At 41.9% G+C, this 24,791-nt stretch overlaps 4 protein-coding genes across 6 annotated transcripts; 2 read left to right on the top strand and 2 right to left on the bottom strand.

The window, feature by feature from the left end:
- Nucleotides 1-779: 779 nt before the first annotated feature.
- Nucleotides 780-3,243, bottom strand: LOC147304135 (uncharacterized). The gene is made up of 4 exons (XM_086280332.1): nt 3,037-3,243; nt 2,612-2,693; nt 2,285-2,506; nt 780-2,196 (listed from the first exon to the last, which is right to left on the bottom strand). The coding sequence occupies exons 1-4, from the start codon at nt 3,088-3,090 to the stop codon at nt 1,799-1,801; spliced, it is 756 nt and encodes a 251-aa protein (XP_086136458.1). The 5' UTR covers nt 3,091-3,243; the 3' UTR covers nt 780-1,798.
- Nucleotides 3,244-3,800: 557 nt separating this feature from the next.
- klhl7 (kelch-like family member 7) lies at nt 3,801-11,729 on the top strand. Of its 2 annotated transcripts, XM_086279230.1 has the most exons (13): nt 3,801-4,275; nt 4,404-4,506; nt 5,032-5,125; nt 5,223-5,347; nt 5,428-5,603; nt 5,699-5,873; nt 6,928-7,070; nt 7,336-7,576; nt 7,800-8,001; nt 8,093-8,190; nt 8,309-8,492; nt 8,890-9,063; nt 10,344-11,210. In XM_086279230.1, exons 1-12 carry the CDS (start codon nt 4,147-4,149, stop codon nt 9,053-9,055), a joined length of 1,836 nt encoding a protein of 611 aa, XP_086135356.1. In that variant the 5' UTR covers nt 3,801-4,146; the 3' UTR covers nt 9,056-9,063; nt 10,344-11,210. The 2 variants fall into 2 exon arrangements, with proteins under 2 accessions (XP_086135356.1, XP_086135355.1); XM_086279229.1 differs by having other exon boundaries at nt 8,890-11,729.
- aste1b (asteroid structure-specific endonuclease 1b) lies at nt 10,682-15,683 on the bottom strand. Of its 2 annotated transcripts, none has more exons than XM_086279227.1 (7): nt 15,174-15,683; nt 14,632-14,894; nt 13,913-14,179; nt 12,794-13,797; nt 12,466-12,697; nt 12,145-12,337; nt 10,682-11,841 (listed from the first exon to the last, which is right to left on the bottom strand). In XM_086279227.1, the coding sequence occupies exons 2-7, from the start codon at nt 14,867-14,869 to the stop codon at nt 11,499-11,501; spliced, it is 2,277 nt and encodes a 758-aa protein (XP_086135353.1). In that variant the 5' UTR covers nt 14,870-14,894; nt 15,174-15,683; the 3' UTR covers nt 10,682-11,498. The 2 variants fall into 2 exon arrangements, with proteins under 2 accessions (XP_086135353.1, XP_086135354.1); XM_086279228.1 differs by having other exon boundaries at nt 15,533-15,677.
- Nucleotides 15,429-23,741, top strand: smarcc1b (SWI/SNF related BAF chromatin remodeling complex subunit C1b). Its single transcript, XM_086279226.1, has 28 exons — nt 15,429-15,682; nt 15,981-16,100; nt 16,399-16,484; nt 16,577-16,658; nt 16,748-16,840; nt 16,959-17,028; nt 17,122-17,191; nt 17,262-17,337; nt 17,653-17,778; nt 18,081-18,163; nt 18,252-18,358; nt 18,459-18,518; nt 18,658-18,686; nt 18,802-18,917; nt 19,005-19,076; nt 19,160-19,273; nt 19,559-19,712; nt 19,817-19,927; nt 21,052-21,111; nt 21,248-21,506; nt 21,641-21,712; nt 21,802-21,848; nt 21,934-22,036; nt 22,132-22,274; nt 22,612-22,746; nt 22,920-23,052; nt 23,227-23,313; nt 23,401-23,741. The coding sequence occupies exons 1-28, from the start codon at nt 15,515-15,517 to the stop codon at nt 23,466-23,468; spliced, it is 2,844 nt and encodes a 947-aa protein (XP_086135352.1). The 5' UTR covers nt 15,429-15,514; the 3' UTR covers nt 23,469-23,741.
- The last annotated feature ends 1,050 nt before the right edge of the window (nt 23,742-24,791 follow it).

Here is a 24,791-nt window from a genome sequence, read left to right as displayed (position 1 = left end):
GATCACGGTAGGTTGTCCCAGTCAGTCGCCGCTCTCTGACAGTCAAGTGATTTGTCAAATCTGCTATTAATGAAGATTTGTATGTATAAGAAAACATACAGTTTGCAGGATATTAATTATCGATTTTGATTATTTACTAAATATATGAATGTTAATGAGTAAACTATAAAAATATTCAGTTACCATTTTTAACCATTATATTTCACTAAAATTGGGTCCACGGCCTATATTCAAGATTTTGCTCTATTTGATCCTCGTTCTTTTTATTTGCCGAGTATTTTCATAAAAAAGGAAGTGTTGGTGTTGCTTCTCTTTTACATCACACTTTACACCTAATTAATCCAAAGCCAAAGACAGAAACACTGCTCCAAAACTGTCCCTCTCTGGTAAACAATAAATGACCATGTGACAATAGCCTTTAGAACAATGGATTTTTGGAAATTAATTATCAACATGGCATATGACCATGTGTTGGTGGGCTTTTAGGTTAATAACAGTGGGAAAGTTGCGGTTTTTAATCAGTTAATAGAAGTCTGTATATTGAAACAGTAAAACATCCCACGCACAATCACGACAAACCTCCAGTTTAGTTTTCAGCTGCTGTTGCAGTGAGCTTTCATGTCATATCATGTCAGCTCTGTCATGTCTGGGAAACATACCAGCCATGAAGTTCGCAATCTGTTAAAGCAGAGTCCAGGCAGAGTTGTGGGAAAGCTTCGCAGAAATCAGTGAACCTATTCTGGTAAAAGTCACACACACACACAAAGTAGTGGCACGTTTATAAATTTAATTCTGGAGTTCAGACAAGCTTTGTCATTGCGGTGCTATTTCTAAAAGTCTGATGAGGATGAAACGATGAGCGGTTGTTAGATAAAAGTGAAGCGGCATTGCCCCCTAATGTTGGCTAGGGAAATTACATGTATTCGAGAAAAGGGGACCTGCAGTGCTCATTTTCAACTGCACAAGTTGCCAATTCCACAGCACTCATACATCCTCATACCACCAGAGATGCAGACTTTTGAACTGAGCACTGGTAACAATTGTCTCTTTAGTCCAGAGGATGGAGCTTTCCTGTTTTTGATTTGATTTGTCTGACCACATTGCCTCAGTCCAGGTTAAGTGCCTCAGGGAAGACAGCAGGGTTTTTTGATCATGTTCACATATGGCTTCTTCTTTGCATGATACGCCTTTAACTTAAATTTGTGAATGACATGGCAACGCATGTTTACAGACAATAATTTCTAGAAGTGTTTCATGAGCCCATGTAGTGATTTCCATGACAGGACTGTGCGTTTAATCCCGTGCATTCAGATTTTCAGCCTTGTCTCTTGTGCACAGAGATTTGTCCAGATTCTCTGAAACCTTTGATGGCATTATGCACTGTAGATACACAGATATATTCAAAGTCTTCACAATTTACATTGAAGAACATCATCAAAGCTAAATCTAAAAGAAAAAAAATTCTAAAATGGAATATTTAACACAGTTTGAAGCTTGAGCTTTTGGCTTTTACACAGTTACACACATCGAGAGTTCATTATTAGAACCTTAAACCAGGTTAAGTATGAGCATCTACCACTCTAACAATACATATGACAGAATGTAATGACGCAAAATAAAAAAACCCACTTTAAACCTATTTAAAGTGTTAGAATACGTTTCTATTATAATCAAATAATAAAAGGAGATATGACAGTCTTGATACGATTGGTGGGGATATTTATGGAGATAACCCATGGAAATGCTGTACTTCCGCATTGCTGTCGGTTAAAACAAAACTTTTAGAAAGATATGTGCACTACAGTTGAGCCCCTGCTATCTGTGCAGCCTCAGTGAGAACTGCCGTGGCCTGTTGTCTGTATCCTTGAGACAACTCTTTGGCCCTCCTCACTTCCCTCATGTTCTCCTCCAGGTTCTCACTAAGTCTCCCTTGTTCTTGGTAAGTTTCTGCTGCCTTCTTCACTTGCTCAGCCATTTTATCATGGCTACGGAGCAACCAGCCGATAAGCTCTTGAAGGGTGGTCCCCTTTGAAATGGTCATCCTGGTGCTGTCAGAAGCACCCTTCAGTTCGTTCTGAGCCCTCTGCAGACGTGGAGGAAGCGGTTTCCCCTCACCTGCGCCCTCAGACCACACAGGAACCGCACTGAGGAAGAAGTCGTAGCCCTTCATCTTAAGAGAGACCTGGTATGTTGGTTCTGGAAGTACATGAGTTTTTAAAAAATGGGGGAGGGAGTGAGGCATCAGCTACCATGAAGCGTGTGTTAAAAAGTATGTGTCACTCACCCTGCTCCTCTCTAATCTTCCCCAAACACTGAACAAAAGCAAGGGTGTCATCATGGGAACAGTCACAGCTCTGCTGGAGGTTTCTTATATGCTGCACCATGGCCTCGTAGCCTTCCTGCTGCTTGTTGAAGGTCTCAGCCATCTCCAAAAACCTCTGATCCAGCTCAGGCACGCACACTCGCCTCATCACCAGCCGTCCAATCCTTCTCACAGTCTGTGCATCTGAGTAGAAAAAAAGAAAGCACGAGTAACACAGCAAGAAAAACAGGTGGATCAAATTCATCTGTCATTTTTATAAGTATTAAAAAAAAGTCTGAGATGACTTGCCGCTGTCCGCTGATGAACGGCTCAGCCTGGCGGATTCAGCACTATTGACTTCAGAGCGTCGGGAATCCAGGAGAGGCCGTCTCTGAAACAGCGAAAGTTGGTTTTATTTACATAGTGTTTTTCTTTTCTTCTTCTTGTGCCACAAATATTAGGCATATTTGATCACGTGTACCAGTGCAACGATGTGATCATAAACTCAGCTTCAATATTATAATAATTATGTTTCAAATCCCCAACAAAAGTAGATTATTAGGTGAAGACCCAGTAATGCTACATTACAGCAGTTAAGAGGATCCCATCATTTTACTTGCAATGGAAAAATCGAGCGAAGCGAAGCTGTATAGTTTCCTTGCTAAACTCTAAGGAAGCCACTTTACGCTCTTATAAAGACACCATAAAACCCAGTGCAGCGCATAAACACATACCTCATTGTTGTTGGAGTTATCGCCAGAGAAGCAGCAACAGCATAAACGGAACATTTTCTGCGGCTCTGTGGCCTCTCAGTTTGTTTTCAGGTCACTTATTTCTAACAAGGCAATTGTAGTCCGCATTCTCCGTGACGTCAGCGTCATGAGAGTCGAGGAAAGAAAAGCTTCCTGGTTTTGTATTTTACATTGTTGTACAGATAAGAATTCAACAGGTGCAAAGACAGGTGAGCTACTACAGCGCATGCGCTTTGCGGTGCTTTGCATGCCGCAAAGCTGAAGCAGCTTTGATATGCCTGTCCGATAGGATATAAAACTACAGTTTTGTTCTGAATAACAGAGTTCGCAGAAATATACAGTTAATATACAGCTAAAGTCCAACCAGAGCAATAACTAGTGCAGTAAACAAACACCCTGACTAAAAAAAAACAACCCTATATTATAATTAGTCCACAACCTATTATAACCTATATATATCGTCCCACCTATTCTGGAGACACCGATGACTGTAAGAAACAGCCTTTTCTACAGTCACTCGGAGACACTGACATATTATTCATCCAGGTGAAATTAGCTGTATCCCAACTGTACTATAGAGCTATAGAGAAACTTTTATGTTTTATTCACACCTGCTGTTTATGAAAACCAAAGGGAACTGCTGGGCTTATTTCACAACTCTTCTTGGTCTCAGAGTTGTAATACAATTTATGTCCAGGCTACAGGGGGCAGCATTACGACATTCTGTGCAGACCACAGAAGAAGGCGAAAAAGACGGAAAAAGAAGAAGCAGAAGAAGAGCATCACAACAACCAGAAAAAAATTGAGTTCTAGCTACACGAATGAACAATTAAGCTAACACGTTGTGCTTATTTGTTTTGTTTTTTAACCCCTGGCAGACAAATTAATTTATCCATATGTAGAAGCCGCCGTGAAGTTGTCGGCCTTTAAATTCATACATTCACAACAAGCTGCTGTCGGGGTTTGCAGGCAAACTGCCTGTAGCTAAGCGACAACAAAGAGACTACAGCTGTACGCTGTAGTCATACTGTTAGCGTTGGTGCCAAAATCCTTCATTTTTTCCTTCGTTTTCCGTCAAGTAGTCAGACTGACATGACGGGGATGGCTTCTCCAGAGAAGGCGTCAAGCTCAAAAAAGAAGGGCGAGAGAAAGTGTGCCACCAAAGAGGAGTACAGGCAACTGTCCAGCATCATGGGAGTCATGAACAATTTGAGAAAACAGGTGTGAGTGTGTGTGCGGGAGAGAGAGAGGGAACACGAACCAAAAGTACCAGGCTGAATATCTTTAAGAGGGCTTTACATTAGGCATTTCCTCTGTTCTGACACCTGATTACTGCGTGTGATTTGCAGGGTACTCTCTGTGATGTGACCCTGGTGGTTCAGGGAAAGCACTTCCCAGCCCACCGAGTGGTGCTTGCTGCTGCCAGCCACTTCTTTAGCCTCATGTTCACCAGTAAGTCTGACAAACACAAATCAAGACCAATGGCGGCATATTGGGGGAGCAAGAGTGTGATTTCTTATTATATTTTAGAAGGTAGTAGATGCAGATGTATGTTGCATAAATAATGAGAATTGTGGATTCCTGTTTTTGGCTTTTAAAAGTTGAATGAGCAAAAGGAAAGAAATTTAAATGTAAAAGTATATGCCAGGCGAGCATGTACTGCATCTCCACACCCCAAAGGCTGTGTCCTCACTGCAGAAAAACTGAATATTTTACTTAGTGTCATCTGCCCACTCCTAATCTAATAAAGGCAAACATAGGAATTAGTCTATTTAAGTAATTACATTGATTGTGTGTTTCTCAATAAAGATGGCACAAAAGCTGAAAGTTTATAACCACCCCTATAACGATTACTATGTATTTTTATGCATAATCTATTTATTACTGCTTCCCATCTTGACACACCGACAGTGATGTTGTCATATAGTGCTAGTACACTTGTTATATTTGTGTTTGTTATATTTTCTTCACTTCTAGCCAGAATGATGGAGTCAATGTCCCACGAGGTGGAGCTCAGGAGTGCTGAGCCTGAGATTATTGAGCTGCTGATTGAATTTATCTACACTGCAAGGTAAGAATTGTGTATCAAATTAATTATTACAGATAAAAAAAACAGAAGCATTTTTATTGAGAGAGGCATGTTTGTTTTTTGTTTGTGTGTGTGTCAGAATCTCCGTGAACAGCAGTAATGTCCAGTCACTGCTGGATGCAGCCAATCAGTATCAGATTGAACCTGTGAAGAGGATGTGTGTGGAATTCCTTAAAGGACAGATTGATGCAACAAACTGCCTAGGTGATTGCACAAATACAAATACAGACCTTCCATTTGTGTTACACATGATATTTACTTACTCTTGTTCTGTTCTCCTGTAGGCATTTCAGCCCTTGCAGACTGCATGGACTGTCCAGAGCTGAAGGTGGCTGCAGATGATTTTTTTCAGATTCACTTCACTGAAGTCTATAAATTGGATGAATTTCTGCAACTGGATGTTGCGCAGCTCACACATCTGCTGCACCAGGACAAACTCACCGTCCGTGCTGAGGCCCAGGTACGCGTGTATACATCCTTTAAATATATTTGTGCCAAAGAAGACGTCTGTCACCAAAAATTTGTTAACATGTTCTTCTGTTGCGTTGTGCTCAGATTTATGATGCTGCAGTGCGCTGGCTGAAGTATGATGTGTGTAACAGAAAGCAGTACATGGTGGAGGTGTTGGGGTGTGTTCGCTTTCCACTGGTTTCCAAAACATTCCTCTCCAAGACTGTCCAGGCCGAGCCCCTCATCCAGGACAATCCACAGTGCCTCAAGATGGTCATCGGTGAGCAGGAAGAGTCAAAAACACGTGCACGCATGTACAAATTCTACATTTCAAGTGAACAAAATGAGCAGACAAAGTTACCGGTAACTGTCTCGTTCATGTCGATGGACAAAAAAAGCACAAGCAGTTCACACTGGCAAAAAAAAGGTTTTAAGGATGTTTTATAAATGCATTAAAGGAGTAATATCTCATTTATATGTAAGTATTTAGACTTCTCGTGCGGCACCCTTGGGTCCAGTCTACTTGGAATTATCCTAGAGCCCTTGCTTTTGGAAGTTTCTCTAATTTTTCTCAGCAGAATTGTTCAGAAGGTTAGTTGCTCAGTGACTTCTTTCCCCAAAACACTGCACTTACTGTATCTGGTGCTTTTTGGTGAACTCCCTGCAGGCCTACTCTTGAGGTCTTAGCCACCTGTTTAACTAAGACGCTCTGTTTCACATTACTCAGGAAGCCTGTTAGTTATTCCAAATTTCTTCAATTTAAGCATGGCTGAGGCTGCTTTTAGTGCTTTAAAAATATTTGTAATCCATCCCCAGATCTATACTTTGGCACAGTCCTGTCTCACAGGTCTGCGGAAAGTTCAACTCAACTTCACCTCTTTGTTTTCAGATGGGTGTGAGTCTTTAGTAATTGTGTCCAGTCCAATTATTATATTGGTTGTAGAGGGACGAGTTAAACTGTATAAACCACTAACAGGTAGATTGCACCAGAGCTCATAATACGGGATCTGAATACTTCGGTAAATGGGAAATTTCGTAACTCTTTCCTTTTACTTTGTCATTGTGGATTATTGCATTTTGATTAATTGTGGAAAATAAATTCACTCCAATTTTATCCAAGTCTAACACCCTCTAAAACAAAATGTGAAATACTTGAAAGACTTGCCCTGGAGTCGTAGAAGTGCTGAATCTTAATCTAAATGATCTACATTCGACATTATTATGATAGCAAAAGATAGATGTATAACATATATTGGGTATTTCATTACCTCAAAGGGCTGCTCGCTTTACTTGAGCACGCACACAAAACAAAATAACCAGTGCTTTTCTCCAAGGTGGGATGCGTTACCACTTGCTCTCCCTGGAAGACCGTGAAGACCTGGGAGAGAGCAGTCGGCCACGACGCAAGAAGCACGACTACCGCATTGCTCTGTTTGGCGGCTCACAGCCTCAGTCCTGCCGCTACTTTAACCCGAAGGTACCGGGCTGCAAATGCTAATGAGTTATAGTCACAGGGGCAATCACACCAAAGAACAATTAAAGGGAGTGCAGATATGTGCTCTTGAGTATTACAGTATAATTAATAAGCTAAAGATAAGATTGTTTGTTTTTGTTTTTTTTAAGGTTTTAATTTTACAGGCACCTAATCTGTTCTTTGGTTCACAAAACACTCTATGAGACTTGAGTTTAGTCAGGTCTGTTGAAATCATATTTGGGAATGTTTACAATGGTTTTCCATACAGGACTCTAGCTGGACTGACATCCGCTGCCCCTTTGAAAAGCGCCGTGACGCCACAGCTATCTTCTGGGACAATGTGGTTTACATTTTGGGTGGCTCACAGCTCTTTCCCATCAAGCGTATGGACTGCTACAACGTCCTGAAGGACAGCTGGTACTCCAAGCTGGGTCCACCCACACCTCGCGACAGTCTGGCTGCCTGCGCTGCCCAGGGAAAGATCTATACATCTGGGGGATCAGAAGTAGGTAAGCATGAAGTGAGGGGAGAAAAGATTTAAAAATGAGAGACTCTGGGATCTTGTGCAACTACCCAAAGAGATGCAGACATGTGATGGGGAAAGTAAGCTGGTTTGTGCTACTATTATTACATTCTCTAAAAAAGTAGGAACATTTAAATAGTAAAGATGTCTTGTTAAAGCATAGATAATGATTTCTTCACGGTTGACCGACCACCAACATGTGCCTACAGGCAGCTCAGCCCTGGACCTTTTCGAATGCTACGACACCAGGACAGAGTCATGGCAGATTAAAACAAGTATGCTGATGGCGCGCTGCAGCCATGGATCCGTGGAGGCCAACGGGCTCATTTATGTTTGTGGAGGAACGGTGGGGAACAATGTCTCTGGCAGAGTGCTCAACAACTGTGAGGTCTACGACCCCAACACGCAACAGTGAGTCAACAAACATTTAACATACAACGCTTCTTAATGTGCCCATTTAAAGTGCCATTGGCCTGTTCCACTCAATTTTTGCCTTTCACAGATGGAGGGAGTTATGTGGGATGAGAGAGGCCAGGAAGAACCACGGACTGGTGGTTGTAAACAACAGGATATATGCTGTTGGAGGGCAGGGAGCAATAGGTAATTCATCGTCCCCCCAGATTTTTATACCGCCCATCCACTCCCCGTCATTTTTTTCCTACCTTCAGTGGCCCTAATATGCAATCATATGCACAACTGTCTGTGTGTGTGTTTCTAGGTGGACTGGACTCGGTTGAATACTATGATATTGCAACTAACGAGTGGCGTGGCGCTTCACCTATGCCGTGGCGAGGTGTAACTGTGAAGTGTGCGGCAGTTGGTGATATCATCTATGTGCTGGCAGGATTCCAAGGAGTGGGACGCCTTGGACACGCCCTGGAATACCACACTGATACTGACAGGTTGGGTTATTAACTGAATACTACCCAAATAATACAATTTGATTGATACTGCTGAAGAGTCTTTATCAGTAGTATGTGAACACCGCATGACCACCTTCTTCATTGACATTTTCATTAAATTTTCAGGTCTGGCTATTTCATTCATTAATTCCTTAGTTGTTTTTGGTGGTTACTGTAGCTGGGTATATATTGCTAATAGGTGTAATAGCGTATTAGCTAATAATCATACTAGTAAAAAAATACTCATAAACATGCTGTCAAACCATTTGAGTTGCATTTCTTCACAAAACATTGTTCAATTCAGTCACCTGGGCAACGCAGGCTGTAAATCTATACAGTTAAGTAGTAACTTGTTTAAACGCTGAATCGAAATATTCTGATTTTCTTCTTCGCTCAGGTGGGTGACTTGCAACAAGGTGCGAGCGTTTCCCGTCACAAGCTGCCTGATTTGTGTGGTCGACACCTGCGGAGTCAACGAAGACGAAGACATGGACCTCATAGACTCTCAGCCACATGCTGCAGCCACTGCCGCATCATCTTCCTCAGCCTCATCATCCTCATAGCAGTAGAGGTAGTTTAAGCGTACTCGTATATTGAGTTGTGATGCTTGTCGACAGTTCTGACAGCCAGTCAACTGATTTCTGTGGGCTTGTTTTTCAGAAAGGAGCTCATAGTAAGGGTTAGGCTGTAAAGTGGTTATGTTCTTTAACCAGTGAAGTAGGCAGTTTCCTTTTGGCTACTCCAAAATTTTATGTCCTAATTCTTTGGGCTGGACACTAGTTTCATCTATCCATTCTCTGGATAGGTAGTAGGATTTAAAATTTGGGATTTAGATATTCATCTGAAGGCCTGTTAAAAAGCCTGCCAACAACTCTACTGCTGTCACACTGTTGACCTGTCTCTACCTACTGCTCAGTGAATGGCAGCAACAGTGAGAGAGCAGCAGGACTCGGTGATGAGCTGTGGGTAGTTTTTGTTTGCATCTTGTTGCCCAGACAGGCTCTGTGTTCTGGATGAGAGAAATGTTGCTTCTAACTTTGGTCTTTGAATGTTTTAATTGACATATAAACGTAGCTGAAATACGTGGGTTTATGTAAGGTCATTTTTGTTTGATGTTGTATGGATGGATGGATCCAGTAATTCATTGGACAAACTGTAACCGTGCCTCCGTACATAACTCCAGTATTTTTTGAATTAGACAATCAAGATGATCAGACTGGCAGCTATAATTCAGAGGGGTTTACATTTTCATACATTGGAGCCTCTGAAAATGGCAGCCTAAGTAATTAACGTCTTTTAGTGATGCTTTTTCAGGTGTGACAGCAGCAACAAATGCTAGTTACCGTAAATGGCAGATGGCAGAAACTTTACTCCTAAAGTTTCTGCCATCTCTCTGATAGGTGTATTTTGGTGTTTCTGGATACTTCACTAGTATGAACATCTCTTTGGGCCTCATTATGTAAAAACAGTGAAGAGTTATAAAATACAAATGTTGAGACTTTGAATCAACTTTAGATATAATGACTGTGTCACATGTCATGAAATTGAAATGGAACAGGGCTCATCTAGTGATGAAACTAGATGATCGCCAATTGTCCAATTACTTTTTGAACCTCTAAAAAAATGGGGGACTGCGCAAAAAAAAAAAAAAAATGCAATACCAAAACAGTTAATGCAAACTTTTTGTTAAACCCCCTGAATTAAACCTGAAGGCTTGAGCCTCAGTCACATCTTGATTATTTGATTTATGTGGTGGTAGTGGTGTGCAGGAGCAAAAGTACATAAATTGTTTCTTTATCCAACAAATTATGGACCTAACTGTAATTTTAAACACTTTTCTTTCTTTTTCAGTGCTCAGAAAATAGCATTTGAGGGACATGTGCAAATTTTCAAGGGCCAGCGGGAAGTTTTCCCAAATTCATCGAAAAAAAAAGTTCTTATGCTTTTTAATGTTTTTCTTAGTTTATGTGGTTTACTCTGTTCGCTTATCTTTTTATCACTTCTGTAGTTTGTCTGCTTACAGGAAGGTCCTGTCAATTCAAACCCAGGACCTTCTTGCTGTGAGGGGACAGTGCTAGCCATTGAACTGCTGTGTGAGCATTTCATATTGTATATTCACGTCATTTTCTTGTTACGATGTAACTTTTTTGCTGTTTGAATTTAATGTGTGTAAATCAGTTTGTGAAAGAAAAACCAGTCAAATATTGGCTGGGTTTATATTTTATTTTATTTGGTTTGGTCCTTATACAAAACACTGTAAAATTAGATTTTTTTATAGGCTGTAAAATATTCTGTGTCAAAGTGTAGATACAGCATCTGTAAGTACTTAACTCTTGGCTGTGTGCTGATTTAACACTAGTGTAGCATCTTACTGTTCAGTAGCTTTGTGTTGTGCCTTTAAAGAGAAAGCGTTAACATTTTATTCTTAGCTATAAGCAGTTACAATTAAAACACATAGCTCAATGTGATGGTTTACAAAACACGTTTCCATTCCTTTTCAAATACAAATATGATTAAAAATATAAGAGCACCAAGTTAGTGAAACATAAGGCAGCTGCAATGAAATGAAGAAAATGTAAGATTTTATAAAATGCTCCAGACTTTTTCATTAGCTGCCATACAACTTTCTGCTCATGTTACTGACAACTGTTTAAATGTTGTGCTCGAATATGTAAATAAAACTGGGAAGCTGAAAACAAGTGCATTCATTAGAGTAAGATTACTTTGATAAAAGCTCATGATGCATAATGATGCTAAAATTGTGTAATTTGTGGAAAAACTGATGTTCTGATATGAACGTATGTCTTTACAGACATTACTCAAGATGGCAATGCACAATTAAACATTATGACTAGAGGAAGTTAAATTAGTGCAACATACACAGTGGTAAACATTAAGAGCTGTCATTTTTCCCTGAGCAACTGTTGTAAACCACTGACTGGCCTTCCTTAATTTGGCCCCCGAGCAAGTGTTTTTTATCCATCTGTTAATTTTTCTGTCTCCCTATCAATAATCCTCATCGTCATCATCAGACTCTTCCTCGCTCATAAGGAGAGCAAACCGGTTGTTTATCTCATTAGCATCTCTCCCCCCTCCCTGAGCTCCTCTTCCTCTTCCACCTCTCCCTCTTCTTCCTCTTCCTCTTCCTCTCCCTCCCTGCCCTCTGCCTCTCCCCCTCCTTCCTGATTCTGAGGATGAGTGAGTGGCTTTGGAACTGCAGTTCCTCATAGCATTCAGCAGGGAGGAGTAGAGCTGCGCAGACAAAGATCCCCCAGGCAGCAGAGACTCAGCATTTCGGCCTCCTTTCAGATACCTGACGAGGCCGTGCACCAGCGTACCACTGAACAACCTGAGAGACAGAGGGAGTGAGAACAAGGCAACAAAGATGCAAAAATGTACTCTAAAAAAATACTCTTTACCATCGTGGTATAACTGTGGACAGATATCACATATAATTATTATCATCCCATTTGTGTAAGCTTAGCAGAAAAACCCCAAACTCACTTCAAATGTAATTAAAGCTTTCTACATGTAAATCTAGAGATAATTCTCTTTTTCCTTGCCAGCTCCTGTTTGTTGGTTGCACCTCTAGTTCTAATGCATACAGAGTACCATTTTCTTTTACTGTATGTCCCTGACATACAGTACTTACCATGAGAGATGAGGTTCTGGCAGCGGCAGCAGCAGTAGCTGATTTAGACAAAGTGCACTCCAAAGGCAGGCCTGCCATTGGCTGAAACTGTGAGCCATTCCAATATCTACTCCCCGTCTCTCACCTGGTCTCACACGTTGTCGATCCAGCCCTGCACACACTTTATGTTCCAGAGCCCAGTTTGGCTGCGGGACTGCAGTGTTGAAAGCAAATACAAGCTTTTAGGTAATGGCAAGAAAAATGAAAGGTTGGCATGTTACTAAGGCATATTAGTCTTTTTAACCATGTCGAAGAAACCAGGAGGGATACAATCCAACTAACCAGTGTGTTGATAGTGGATAGCTCCAAGCTGTGTGTTCAAGAAGACCTCTCCATAAACCATGCCTAGGACCAAAGCTTGCACCTGGGGCTGTGAGGGTGTCGGTGTGGCCTCTCGAAACCAGAATCCTGTCACAGCTACAGGCAGCTGCAGGTGGAAAGGAACGGAAACTAAGGCTGACTGGTTCACGCCCAAAACTTGTAACAGGGCACCAAGTCGGACTGCTGCAGGAGCCTGGAACAAAAATATTGAAAAATACAATCAGATCATGTGGAAAACTTCTAACTCCAGACAAATGCAAAACAAATACTGATTCTGAAAAATGTTTACCTGACCAAGTCCAGCCAGGTGTACATGGTTTCTGAGTGGGACTGCCTCCACTTCCATCTTCTTCAAGTTCAGGTCCAAGCGATCATACTCTTCCACAGAAATGGGAGCGCCCTGAGCCTGGACTGTTGATGACCCAGCTGCTTGTTCCTTGCTGAATGCTGCATTTATGCTCTGACCCCTACCTCCACACCCCCTTCCTCCTCGTCCTCTCCCACCTCTCATTCCCTGTCTGTTTTCTTGCATCCTCATATCTTGTATTTCACCTCCTGGCCCCTTCATTGACTGTGTACCACCAACTCTTCCTTCAGTTACATTATCTTGAGATCTGTGCAGTAATATCCCATATACAGCCTGCCGAATGGCTCTAGAACTACAGTGGCTGCTAGCTAGTTTACTGTTCTCCACCTGCGGGATGAGAAGGACCCTGCGCATCACCAAAGCATCAAGCACCAAGGGAGGAAGCCGACCCTGAAGTGCTGCTGTCGACAGGCACTCCGGCAGCTGTGCCGGCCCAGAGGTCTGCCCTCCCTGAAATGCCTTACCTCCAGAAAACCAGCGGGCCACAGAGCTCGGAGCCTTGATATGGTACTCCTGCATACATGCCAGCAGCCTGGATGCGAGACCACCCTTCTGCCCTCTTTTGCCCTTACAAGCTTCCTCCCCCATTAGGCTGCTCACTTCTTCTAAGGCCTCAGTCACAGTTTTAAAAGAGGACAGCCAAAGAAGGAGGCCTTCAATACGAGAAGGGGGTGATCTACCTTTACCCCTGCCGCCACCTCTCCTTAACAGACTTGCATCTAACAGAGAAAGAAGGGTTTCAGTATCTTTTGGAGTTCCGTAGTCATTTCCAGTCAGAACAGCACATAAAGGGAGCAACTCGGGGTTCATGCCCCCGAACATGCGACACAGGCCTGCAGTGGTGTAGCAGCGAGCTAAGATGTAGCGTTGCGAGGCTTTACCGTTAAGGTTGGTCCACTGGAAAAAACGGAATGGCAGATAACCTCCTAAGATCAGAAAACAATTGAGATAGATACCACATGAGAAAATACATACTGCAAAATACTGTTACCACCAAAGAGCTATTTTGCATCTATGTTAAAGTCCAGAGACTATCCACACCTGGAAGGTCAAAGATATAAAAGTCACTGTCATTTGTCAGCACTGGGCATTTCCACTCTTGTGCCAAGCACGCAATCTCCCAGTCAGCCTCAGCTGGACACTGGATGAGCGGGACTCCACTCTGGATGAGGACCTGAATGAAGACGTCTCTTGTAAGAATGGGGAGAACAGAGCCATTGCGGCCGTGAGAGAGGTTGTCTGCCTCTTTTATCTTGGACTGCAGGCGCTGGCGTAGAGTATCAAACTTCTTGTTACTGGGGTCCATCCCTAATAATAATAAAAAGATAGGAAAACAGATGTTTGCAGGTGTTATAGCATTATTTAATGTGAAAAGTGGTTTTTGCTTTAGGTTTGTGCAGATTAAAGATATAAGCAACAAAAGCATTCATGAAAAGGTAAAGGATAAAAAAATCTAATATAGTTCAATGATATAATGATTTAATAAGCAGACCTATTTGTTATTACAATGAAAAGCAATATAAAGATGACTGAAGTTAAGATGTCCTATTGAAATTAAGGGGAATGTTTACTAAATGAGGTGAGTACTTAAATTGAAGATATTAGATGATGTTGTACCCAAATACAGAGAACTTTAAAAAAAAAAAAGAAAAAGAATAAAAAGAAAAAGAAATAATGTAAGCTGTCCCCTTTTTTAAATGTCTAGAAAAGTACATACTTGAAACATCCTAACTTGACGGCCTTGTATAAAGCATCTTTACCTCCATCCAGAACCACATATGGCTGGATGTTACAGGTTGCCAGTGCAGTGAGGAACTGGGCGAGCAGGGAAGCAAAGGCATCGTAGTCCCCTCCGTGCAGCTGATCCAATCCGTGGCTAAAGTACAGGCGGAAATAAAGACTGCAGCCATCGATAACGAGCCGACTGTCCCTAAACTTCACATCTTGTAGGAAGTGTCTGTTCCCCTCTACAAAGGTCGTCAGACCATGGACACCCATTACATCTCAGGGCGTGGACGAGTTCCTAGAGTGAGATGATGTATAAGATAATGGTACTCACGATGGTTAAAATGCACGAAAGACAGTTTCTGTGCAATCATGCAATAAACGGAAGGTAACTGCCAGAAAATGACAGGAGTCACAGTTCGCTCCAATGTGAAGTAAGAGACACAGAGACTGTCGGCTGGAAAATTAAGACTCATCGGAAGTTATTGCAACATAAAACTATGAGTAACTGACGACAAATGACATCCAGAATCAGCCGTATTTAGTAGAGCAGTAAATGTTTACGAGTTTTACTAACCAATGACACTTTCTTCTCTTTACTTGCTCGAGTGTTTTTCTGTCTTGCGCAGTTCCGTCCTTGTACTTCAAAATAAAGTTCCCGGCTAGTAACAAACGTGTGTATTCCTCTGTAAACACGATAATATCTAATTTTCCTCTATATAAAAAATCAGCAAAGAACACGCGCAAATAAAGCCACAACACTGAATAATGACAGTTAAATTTTAATTAATTTGAAAAGCCTTACGCTAAATTGCGTTTGCGTTCTCGCGAGGGAACACGAGAACGCAAACGCTAGCGAGGGCGCTAGCCAGTTTTGTTCTCACGTTTGAAAAATAATTACGTTTTATTACGATCACAATGTCCGGAGGAACAAACCTCGGGATTCCCGGGACAAGCCAAGCCACCCCCGGTGCATTTGCACACCGAAAAAAAGACAGCAGCCCGTCCGCTAGGTTTTGGGAGAGTCCGGATACTTTAGCCCAGCTGGAAGTGGTGAGACAGTGGATCGGGAAGCACTACAAAAAGGTAGTTAGCCGACCAGGAAGCTAAGCAAGATGCTAGCCGCTCCCCCTCCCTGTTAGCAAGCCCAGTGGGTTACAGCGTAAACATACGGTTACGTGTTCACACTGGCTGTCTAGATATAGAGAAATTAAGTCAGCGGACCCTGCACAAAAGGAAAGATATACAAACGTGAAGTGCAAATCTAGCGCAGTCGTATCACATGTAAATACAGCCCTAAGCTTGTGTATATAATAGAGTATTGAGTGGCACGATAAATAAAAATTCTACTCCTATCTAATTTCAAACCCTCTCTATTTGTTAGTATGTTCTGGCGGATGCCCCATCTTGCCAGGTCCTGGCTGCAGTCACCCTGCAGCTTCTCCAGTTCCAAGAGGATGCATTTGGCCGACAAGCTACCAGCCCTGCACTCACCAAGCTGCCTGTGAGTCTATCTCTCACTGTCTATCTAATTGTCGTCACAAGTGACTTTAAAATGCCTGATAGAATTGGCTTGTAAGTCGCTGTAAGTGCCTCACTTTGTAGTGTACTTTCACTATTAAAGTAGTAGTAGACTGATTATTGATTGATGAGTTTAAAACTGTGGAAGCAAATGCTTGCCTCTAAGTATGCGTGACACTTAATAGTGAAGAGGATTAAAAACAACAACAACACCCAAATAATGAAAGTTGTTCATGTCCATGACCCAAACCCACAAGAAAACCTTGTTGATTTCTCTACAGGCACAGTGCTTCCTTGACTTGCGACCAGGTGATGGACTCTGCCACATTCTTGGCACAGCTTACAAGTTCAAGTTTGATCAGGGCTGGTGGGTAGTTTCCTAATATGATCCCTAACAGATCTCATTTGCTTCCACCTGTGTCCTTAATATCTCTTTGTTCTCTACCTATTTTCACACAGGCGAAGGTTTGACTTACAGAATCCATCAAGGACTGAGAGGAACGTGGAGATGTTTGGTACAATTGAAAAAGCACTGATCCAGGTGAAAACTGCAAATCTCAATACACACAACTGCACACACATACACACCAAGGACTGTTCCTTCACGAACTTGAATATTTGTCACAACAGAACAACTGCATGTCATTGCCTGTCGTATATCTGGACCCTACACTGGATCAGGATCTGGTCGGCAGACTAACTGGCATCATCACCAAACATCAGGTAAAGTACTGCAAATAAGTAGAAGATTATTTGTAGCTCAGAGTGAGACTAAATGTATGTAGCTCTGATACAGTAGTTGGATTTCAGTGCTACTGATTCACAGTTTGTCCCCCTGCAGGGTACTGTTACAGAGGACAGAACGCTTGCCAGTCATCACATATACCCCTGCCCTCCCTCGACAGAGGAAGGTTAGTTAAAGTTTGTATGTGTATATGTGTTTGCTGATGTTATGATGCCTACCACTTAGCTTAAATACATTTTGTATACACATCTGTTTTTAGATGAATGGATGCGTCCTGTCATGCGGAAAGACAAGCATGTCTTGGTACACTGGGGCATGCACCCTGACAGGTAAAGCAAGCACAAACACACACACAACACTTGACCAGCATGAAGTGACAACGTCTCTTGTCTCTTACAGTTATGATAGTTGGCTGTCATCGAGTGATGTTGAGGGAGAGGTTGAAGAGCTGCCACATCCAGAAAGGCCCTGGAGGGTTAGTGTGGCACCACATACATCACGCTGTCAGGAGTTAGTTACTGCTGCAGTTACTGAGTGATGTTTGTCTTCAGTTTTCTTTGTCAGACAGAATGTGATTGTCAGCGGGGACATTAAGGAACCACGCGTACTATAAATAATAGATGATTTTATATAATGTCTAAAAAATTTACAGAAATTTTACAGCTGACTGAATCCTATTCATTTAGCATGCTCTGTATTCCTTTCTTACACTTGATGAGATACCGAAGTATGCATCACTCATTAATATTCAATTTGTGTGGGTGTGTGTGTGTGCGTGCGTGTTCTCCAGGTCCATGCTGGTTGGATTCTGGACACGGATGTTTTCAACGAATGGATGAATGAGGAAGACTACTGTGTGGACGAAAGGAATGTGCCAGTCATCCTCCGGCAGCGTATTCACCTCCAAGACGACCAGGTTTGTGTGAAGTAGTAAAAAATGGCACTGGTCTGTAGGCTTAGGAAGGAGTTCCCCTGTTATTAATGCATGCTTACGTTTTAACAGTTTAATCAACTGCAAAAAGCAGGTGTGATCCTGTTGTGTGATTCTTTTGTTCTCAGAATTGTAAGCAGACACGCTTCTTTTCCCATTTCAGACAATTCTCCTAGAGATGAAAAACAGCTGTCAGACACAAAGTTGCAAATCCTGCTCTTTTGTTTCAAAATAGTCTCTATTCCATTTTTAGTTTTTCTCCATCTGCCTTTAACTTTTTGTTACAGGATCCAAAGTCTACACCCTCCAAAAAGAGAAGGCGCTCCCCGTCCCCTCCCTCCTCTGAAGGCAGGAAGAAAGGAAAGAAAGGGTAAGACATAGGTGTTTCTTTTAATACGGGGCTGTGCTTTTGGGTTGTCACAAAAGGTATCACTGTTGATTTGTGTGCTCACACACAGGAGAAGGCGTGGACAACAGGACGAGGAGCCAGAAGAGGACCTGACCAAAGACATGGAAGACCCGATTCCTGTGCCTAACATGGAGGAGGTCATACTACCCAAGAATGGTGAAACTCTTGAAGACAGTGTCCAAAACTCATTAAAAATGTGTACATTTCCTCTAAAGTGTTTAAATGTGTTTAATATTTTCTTATCCGATCTATGTAGTCAACCTTAAGAAGGACAGTGAGAACACTCCAGTGAAAGGAGGGATCATGGCTGACCTAGGTAGGCATGCTTGTGCCATCGTAAATGCATACAGAGAAGTCTCGAAACATTAAAATAAATTTTTTTAAATATGTCATTCGTATGTTTATGTGTGATTTTTGTTTTTTTTACATCCTTGTAACCACTGTCTTTTTTTCAGATGACCAGGAGGATGATTTCCCAGGACGGGTAAATATGATGTCATTTCTCTCACTTAAAACTTTTCTAATTGTAGGAATTTTGGGTTTAGTTTCCAGATTTGCAAAAAGTAATATTTCTCTGTGTATTGCTCATCTCTATTTAGGAAGATGAGGATGGAAGAGCAGAGATCCCACGCCTATTAGAGGGAGAGGAAAACATCACAGAACAAACACATCACATAATAATACCGAGCTACACATCATGGTTCAATTACAACTGGTAAGAATATGTATTTGCATTTACCTGTATGCTGAACCTCTTAATTTTATTCAAAAGACCTAAAAGCTCCCTGTGCATCTTGTCCAGCATTCACTCGATAGAGAAACGTGCACTCCCTGAATTCTTCAATGGGAAGAACAAGTCAAAAACTCCTGAAATGTGAGTACTGCTGATGTTTAGACTTTACCGCTATTACAGATGATCGAGAAGGCCTCAGTATAGCTTTCTTTACACCTTCGCAGCTACCTGGCATATCGTAACTTCATGATCGACACATACCGGCTGAACCCCCAGGAATACCTCAGTTCAACATCCTGTAGACGCAACCTGACTGGAGACGTTTGTGCCCTCATAAGGTATAACTTTGTGCGTGTGGGTGTTTGCTGTCATGTGTGTCTGCTGCATCTGCTAAATTAGGTTTAGTGTGTAGGTGTTTATCTGTGAATGTGTTAGTAAATGAAATCTGTTAATGCTGGAAAGGAGCAGTAGGTGGTATATGTGTCGTTAATGATTCTGTAGTTAATAAGTATTTGTGTCTAAAACATGTTGAGTTTGTTAATGTATTTACATGTGTTTGAGCTATGGGGGCTGTTCCAGCTACAGCAGATTAGAATTAATATGAAACAAATGTTTGTGTCCAGGGTTCATGCATTCTTGGAGCAGTGGGGTTTGATTAACTACCAAGTGGATGCAGAGAGCAGGCCTCTCCCTATGGGACCTCCACCCACCCCTCACTTCAACGTACTCGCTGACACGCCATCTGGGCTGGCCCCCCTGCAACACAAACCGCTACAGGTTTGTCGTGATGCTGTTGCGCAAAGCTCTCAGCACAGACAAGTTTAAAACGCAGTTTTTGTCATGTGAAACATCTTCTGACAAACTCTTACTTATTTCCGCAGGTGTCAGCTTCACAGCACATGTTGTATTTCCCAGAAAAGAGCAGAGAGAAACCTTCAGACTGCCAAAACTTTGGTCTGCGTACTGACATCTATGCCAAGAAACACCCTAAGGTCTTACACTGTTAATACAAAAAGTTAAAAAAATAGTTTATAATGGTGCTTACAGTAAAGAGCAACTACAGCTCAGTACAAGTCTTGATCCAGTTTTCATTTCTTTATGTTGTGCTTCCATGGTGCCAAGTCTTGAGAAATAGTTCTCCAGACTTTCTGTCCAAAGTTCTCTTTGGAAAGTGGATACTTTTTCAACAATTTTCAGTCCAGTCCTCTTACCTGATTATTTTTAGAGCATTTTAAGGCACTTAAACCACTTGACATATGAATAATAAAAAGGCACCAAACTCATGGGATGAACCAGTGTTGTGTCTGACACAACCAGTATCTTCAGGCACTTTGTGTCTTGCAGCCTGACGCAAAAATACAGAATTTGTTCTCATTTCTTTAGTCGAATCTGTGAAAAATGCTAAAGTTAACACAGCTTGACAGGCATAAAATAGTGTTTTTACACTAACAAGGTGATTCTGAAAGAGCTTTTAGCTGATGAATTGGCGTTTCAAAGCATGGTGTGCAGTGTGTCCTTAAAGAAATTGAGCAAACCGGACAAGTGGAGGCCTGATAGAGAACAGAATGAAATGCAGCAAACATCCAAAGAAGAGCTTTAAACGTCCTTCAAGAAGCCTGGAGAATTATTCTTTAAGACTACTTAAAGAAACTGCAAGAAAGCTGCCTAAGAGAGTTAATGGATTGCATTTATATAGCGCTTTTCTAGACATTCAAAGTGCTTTACAATTCCACTATTCATTCACTCTCACATTCACACACTGTTCAGGGTGTGTTAAAGAATAAAGGTGGTCATACCGAATATAAACTTCGAAGCTCATCATAATTGTACAAAGTCAGTTTTTCCATGCATGTGTACATGTTTTAATAAATCGCTGCATCCACATCCCATTTTTTCTAGCAAAGTATTAAAGTGTAGCTCAAGACTTTTGCGGAGTGTTATGAATCTTGAAGATACGTCTTAATTTGAGAGGTTTGTTTAACAGCAAGTCTCAAAATTCCTTAAAAGAGACACTCTTCCACTGTGTCTCATAGAATAGACCAGAATGTGTTTTATTTAACAGTGTCATACAAGCTTTATTCTTAAATTATTGTCATATTTGTGATACTTGTCTCAGACTAAAGGAGCGAGCGCAGGAAGAGAGTGGACAGAGCAGGAGACTCTTTTGCTGTTAGAGGTAAGACCAGTAACTTTATCGTCACATGCATTTTGCATTTTTTATTTATGAGATCTTTTATGTAATGAGATCTTTTACCCAAGCCCTTAAGCCTTGTTCGTCTTGGTCTCTCTATTACCACCTCTACGTTTCTCAGGCCTTAGAGGTTTACCGAGATGACTGGAACAAAGTTTCAGAGCACGTGGGCTCCAGAACGCAGGACGAATGTATCCTCCACTTCCTCCGTCTGCCGATAGAAGACCCTTACCTAGAAGACTCTTCGGCCTCTCTTGGTCCACTGGCATTTCAGCCTGTGCCTTTCAGCCAATCAGAGAACCCTGTTATGAGCACCGTGGCCTTTCTGGCATCTGTGGTGGATCCTCGTGTAGCATCAGCCGCAGCTAAGGCAGCATTGGGTAAGACTACAGAGGGAAGAAGGTTCATTTCTGTGTAATCTAAGTTTTTAAGTACCTCTGAGATAGTATATCGTATACACAATGTTTGCAAAACAGGGGAAATGTGTGTTGTGACTGTTGCTTTCTGCTTTCAGAGGAGTTTTCTAAAGTGCAGGAGGAATCGACGGAAAAAGCCTCTGAAATGTTGAACCAGCCAGAAAAGAATGGTAATGCTGAAATATAGAAAGGCAAAATTGCACATTACTCTCTCACTGTGCTGTCATAATCTAACATTTCATTGCTTTGTATCTTATAGAAGCGGTAGATGCAGAAAAACTGGAGCCAAATTCTAACCTTCATCAGGTAATGTACCAGTAGGAGCTCAGAGAGTTTATTGTGTGTGCTGGTGGAGTATGCTGCTTAACTTGAGCGTGTGTTTGCATTTCAGGTTACTGTCAGGACTGACGGGCTCCAGGTGGAACCCAGCTTGCCAAAAGTGGAGGGAGTCAAAAGAGAAAATGCTGAAAATATACTTGCTGAGGAGAGAGATGGTACATCAATATGTGCGCTACAGTGAATTTGCATCGTATGTATGCATATACGCATCAGCGGCTCTAATAACGAAATTTTCTCGTGTGCGCTTCAGTAAGGGGAGATGGCGACGAGAACGCAGGCCGGCGGGAGGGGGATGGGGACGACGGGAGGAGAGTGATGGAGCTGGAGCTGGTGGAGGGCAGCGTTGCCACGGCAGCAGCAGCAGCTCTGTCCTCGGCTGCCACGAAGGCCAAGGTAAAGCCCACCCACTGGCTTAAAATCCAACCAATCGCGCATATATAAACTAAAGAAATGCTTAAGTGGAGGGTTTGGGGGTTTTTTTTTCTCCATTTATTCCACAGGTTTCCTAGCAACCAAAACAGATGTAAAATATCTTGAAGGTTACTTGAAGGAAACTCTCCCACTTTGCATATAATTGATTGGGGATATATGAAGAATATACTGTATACTTCCCAGTGTTTGTCTCCGCTTCCTGTGGTTGTTTTACCTGTGCTACATTCTTAGCTATTACAACCACTATACCAACTACTGTTGTCTTCTATCACTGGCTTTTTTTACTCTGTATTTGAAGCATTTGGCAGCAGTAGAAGAGAGAAAGATCAAGTCGCTGGTTGCTCTGCTGGTGGAGACCCAGATGAAGAAGCTGGAGATCAAGTTGAGACACTTCGAAGAACTTGAAACCATCATGGACCGCGAGAAAGAGGCTGTGAGTGATAACGATGTCTTCTATTATACAGGGAAACTTTACTTAACTACTCCATGTCTTGTTGCTCATTTGTGAGCTATAATTCCACACTCCAGTAGATCTCTGAAAGGTTTGTGTCCACATAGAAACCAAAAACAGTATTTAACACCTGTGCATATGCGTGTCCCATGCAGTTAGAGCAGCAGCGGCAACAGCTGCTGACGGAAAGACAGACTTTCCACACTGAGCAGCTGAAGCAGGTGGAGATGAAGGTTCGCCAGCAGAGGGAGCAGCAGGGGCAGCCGGGTTACACAATGCAGCATTCAGGTCTGAACATGGACACTGAAAGCATCCTATCAGTCTATAAATATGGTTAACCCTTCAATTCTTAATATAAAACCCATAACATGATCACATTGTAAGGTGCATCCACTGTCACAGAAATCGGTTCAGTGCTGTTTGTTAGTCTGCCAATGAATTTTAATCCCTTTTCCTCCCTAGGCCAGTCCATTCCTAACCGAATGATGCCTGCAGGAGGAAATGCCCAAACGATGGCTCCTCGACACCCTGGAGCTCCAAATGGCATGTGTGAGTGTTTTCCGCTGTTGTCCTAGATTTATTATTTTATATTATTTCGGAGTGTACTGACACAAAGTTCTTCTGTCACTATCTCAGATCCACCCTCACAACCTGATGGGATAGCACCAGCTCCCACTGGTCCTCCATCATCCAGTCACAGCTGAACTAATCAGAAAACAGCACGTGCAGGTGTGAATACATCACTCGTCTTTCAATCTAAACCAAGCATCTGGAACAGCTGCTCACAATTAAACTCTGCAACGCTTCAGTAGTTTCATTTCAACACTGAAGGATTCGCAAACAGGTAGACACAGTTGATGTGTATTTGTTCAACAGTGCAGCTCATCCACTCTTTGTGAACTGTTTGTGCTCTGATGTCAGAGTTGAGAAATCTGTAGACTGAACTCTGCTCATTAAAGGTTCTTTTTTATGAAACAGTTTTGTTGCTTTTATCCTCATTCAGCTGGTTTCTTTGTGACTTTGTGCTATTTGCAGGGGTCCACCTTCCAATCCATTGATTGGCATGTTGGCGGTACACATGTGCCAGAATATCATTTCAAATTAAATTACAGCCTGTGATTTGAGCTTTGAAATCATTATCATTATGTGTATGGCTTGTTAACGCAAACACCTAATCGTCAAGAGGATCTGCTGAAGTTTAAAGTGAATTTGGGGGGGGGGGGGCGGTAGTCTTCCCACACAGCCGTCTCTAGAGTTAACAAAAAATGGTTAAAAAAAAAAAATTCCATTGAGTGGCAGTTCTCTGGGTGGAAACGCCTCATCTGCTTTGAATAATGAGGTAATAATGAAGAAAATGGCCAGACTGATTCAAGCTTACAGGAAGGATGCAGCTCAAATTACTCACTACAACAAAGTTATACAGAAGAGCGTCACTGAATACACATGTTGAATCTTGAGGCAGAGGGGCTACAGCAGCAGAAGACCACACCAGGTTCCACTCCTGCCAGACAAGAACAGGAAACTGAAGCTACAATGTGGCAAAAAAAGTGTTTAGTCAAATCAAAATCAAATCAAATCAAATCACTTTTATTGTCACATCACATGTGCAGGTACATTGGTACAGCACATGTGAGTGAAATTCTTGTGTGCGAGCTTCACAAGCAACAGAGTTGTGGAAAATACAATAATGTAAACAAGCAAGATACAAGAATGGCTACATCTGAAACTAATAAATATATGTACAATATATAATAGTATATGCATTTCTGGATGTAGTCAGCCACCGATTGTGCAAGTTCCCCCACTTAAAATGATGACAGAGGTCAGTAATTTGCACCAGAGGTACACTTCAACTGTGAGAGACAGAATGTGAAAAAAAAATCGATGAATCCACATGGTAGGATTTGTAAAGAATTTATTCGTAAATTAGGGTGGAAAATAAGTATTTGGTCACCTCAAACAAGGAAAATCTCTGGCTCTCACAGACCTGTAACGTCTTCTGTAAGAAGCTTTTCTGTCCCCCACTC

Source organism: Aulonocara sp. 'chitande type north' Nkhata Bay, linkage group LG22, assembly GCF_057382095.1.
Source record: "Aulonocara sp. 'chitande type north' Nkhata Bay isolate Kocher_YH1m ecotype deep benthic linkage group LG22, A_spYH_male_GT1.1, whole genome shotgun sequence".
NCBI classification, from domain to species: domain Eukaryota; kingdom Metazoa; phylum Chordata; class Actinopteri; order Cichliformes; family Cichlidae; genus Aulonocara; species Aulonocara sp. 'chitande type north' Nkhata Bay.
This window is presented reverse-complemented; position numbering and strand designations above follow the sequence as displayed.

What these genes read in the sequence shown, in the direction of transcription:
- LOC147304135 (XM_086280332.1), bottom strand. Translation starts at nt 3,090, where the DNA reads ATGTTCCGTTTATGCTGTTGCTGCTTCTCTGGCGATAACTCCAACAAC. An exon ending in ATAACTCCAACAACAATGAG is followed by an intron (nt 2,694 to 3,036) that starts GTATGTGTTTAT and finishes TCGCTGTTTCAG; the next exon opens with AGACGGCCTCTCCTGGATTC. An exon ending in GAAGATTAGAGAGGAGCAGG is followed by an intron (nt 2,197 to 2,284) that starts GTGAGTGACACA and finishes ATGTACTTCCAG; the next exon opens with AACCAACATACCAGGTCTCT.
- klhl7 (XM_086279229.1), top strand. Translation starts at nt 4,147, where the DNA reads ATGACGGGGATGGCTTCTCCAGAGAAGGCGTCAAGCTCAAAAAAGAAG. An exon ending in CTTTAGCCTCATGTTCACCA is followed by an intron (nt 4,507 to 5,031) that starts GTAAGTCTGACA and finishes CTTCACTTCTAG; the next exon opens with CCAGAATGATGGAGTCAATG. An exon ending in GCCGCTACTTTAACCCGAAG is followed by an intron (nt 7,071 to 7,335) that starts GTACCGGGCTGC and finishes TTTTCCATACAG; the next exon opens with GACTCTAGCTGGACTGACAT.
- aste1b (XM_086279227.1), bottom strand. Translation starts at nt 14,869, where the DNA reads ATGGGTGTCCATGGTCTGACGACCTTTGTAGAGGGGAACAGACACTTC. An exon ending in TTATATCTTTGACCTTCCAG is followed by an intron (nt 13,798 to 13,912) that starts GTGTGGATAGTC and finishes TTCTGATCTTAG; the next exon opens with GAGGTTATCTGCCATTCCGT. An exon ending in CCAGAACCTCATCTCTCATG is followed by an intron (nt 11,842 to 12,144) that starts GTAAGTACTGTA and finishes TCTGTCTCTCAG; the next exon opens with GTTGTTCAGTGGTACGCTGG.
- smarcc1b (XM_086279226.1), top strand. Translation starts at nt 15,515, where the DNA reads ATGTCCGGAGGAACAAACCTCGGGATTCCCGGGACAAGCCAAGCCACC. An exon ending in GCATCATCACCAAACATCAG is followed by an intron (nt 16,841 to 16,958) that starts GTAAAGTACTGC and finishes GTCCCCCTGCAG; the next exon opens with GGTACTGTTACAGAGGACAG. An exon ending in TCATGGTTCAATTACAACTG is followed by an intron (nt 18,918 to 19,004) that starts GTAAGAATATGT and finishes CATCTTGTCCAG; the next exon opens with CATTCACTCGATAGAGAAAC.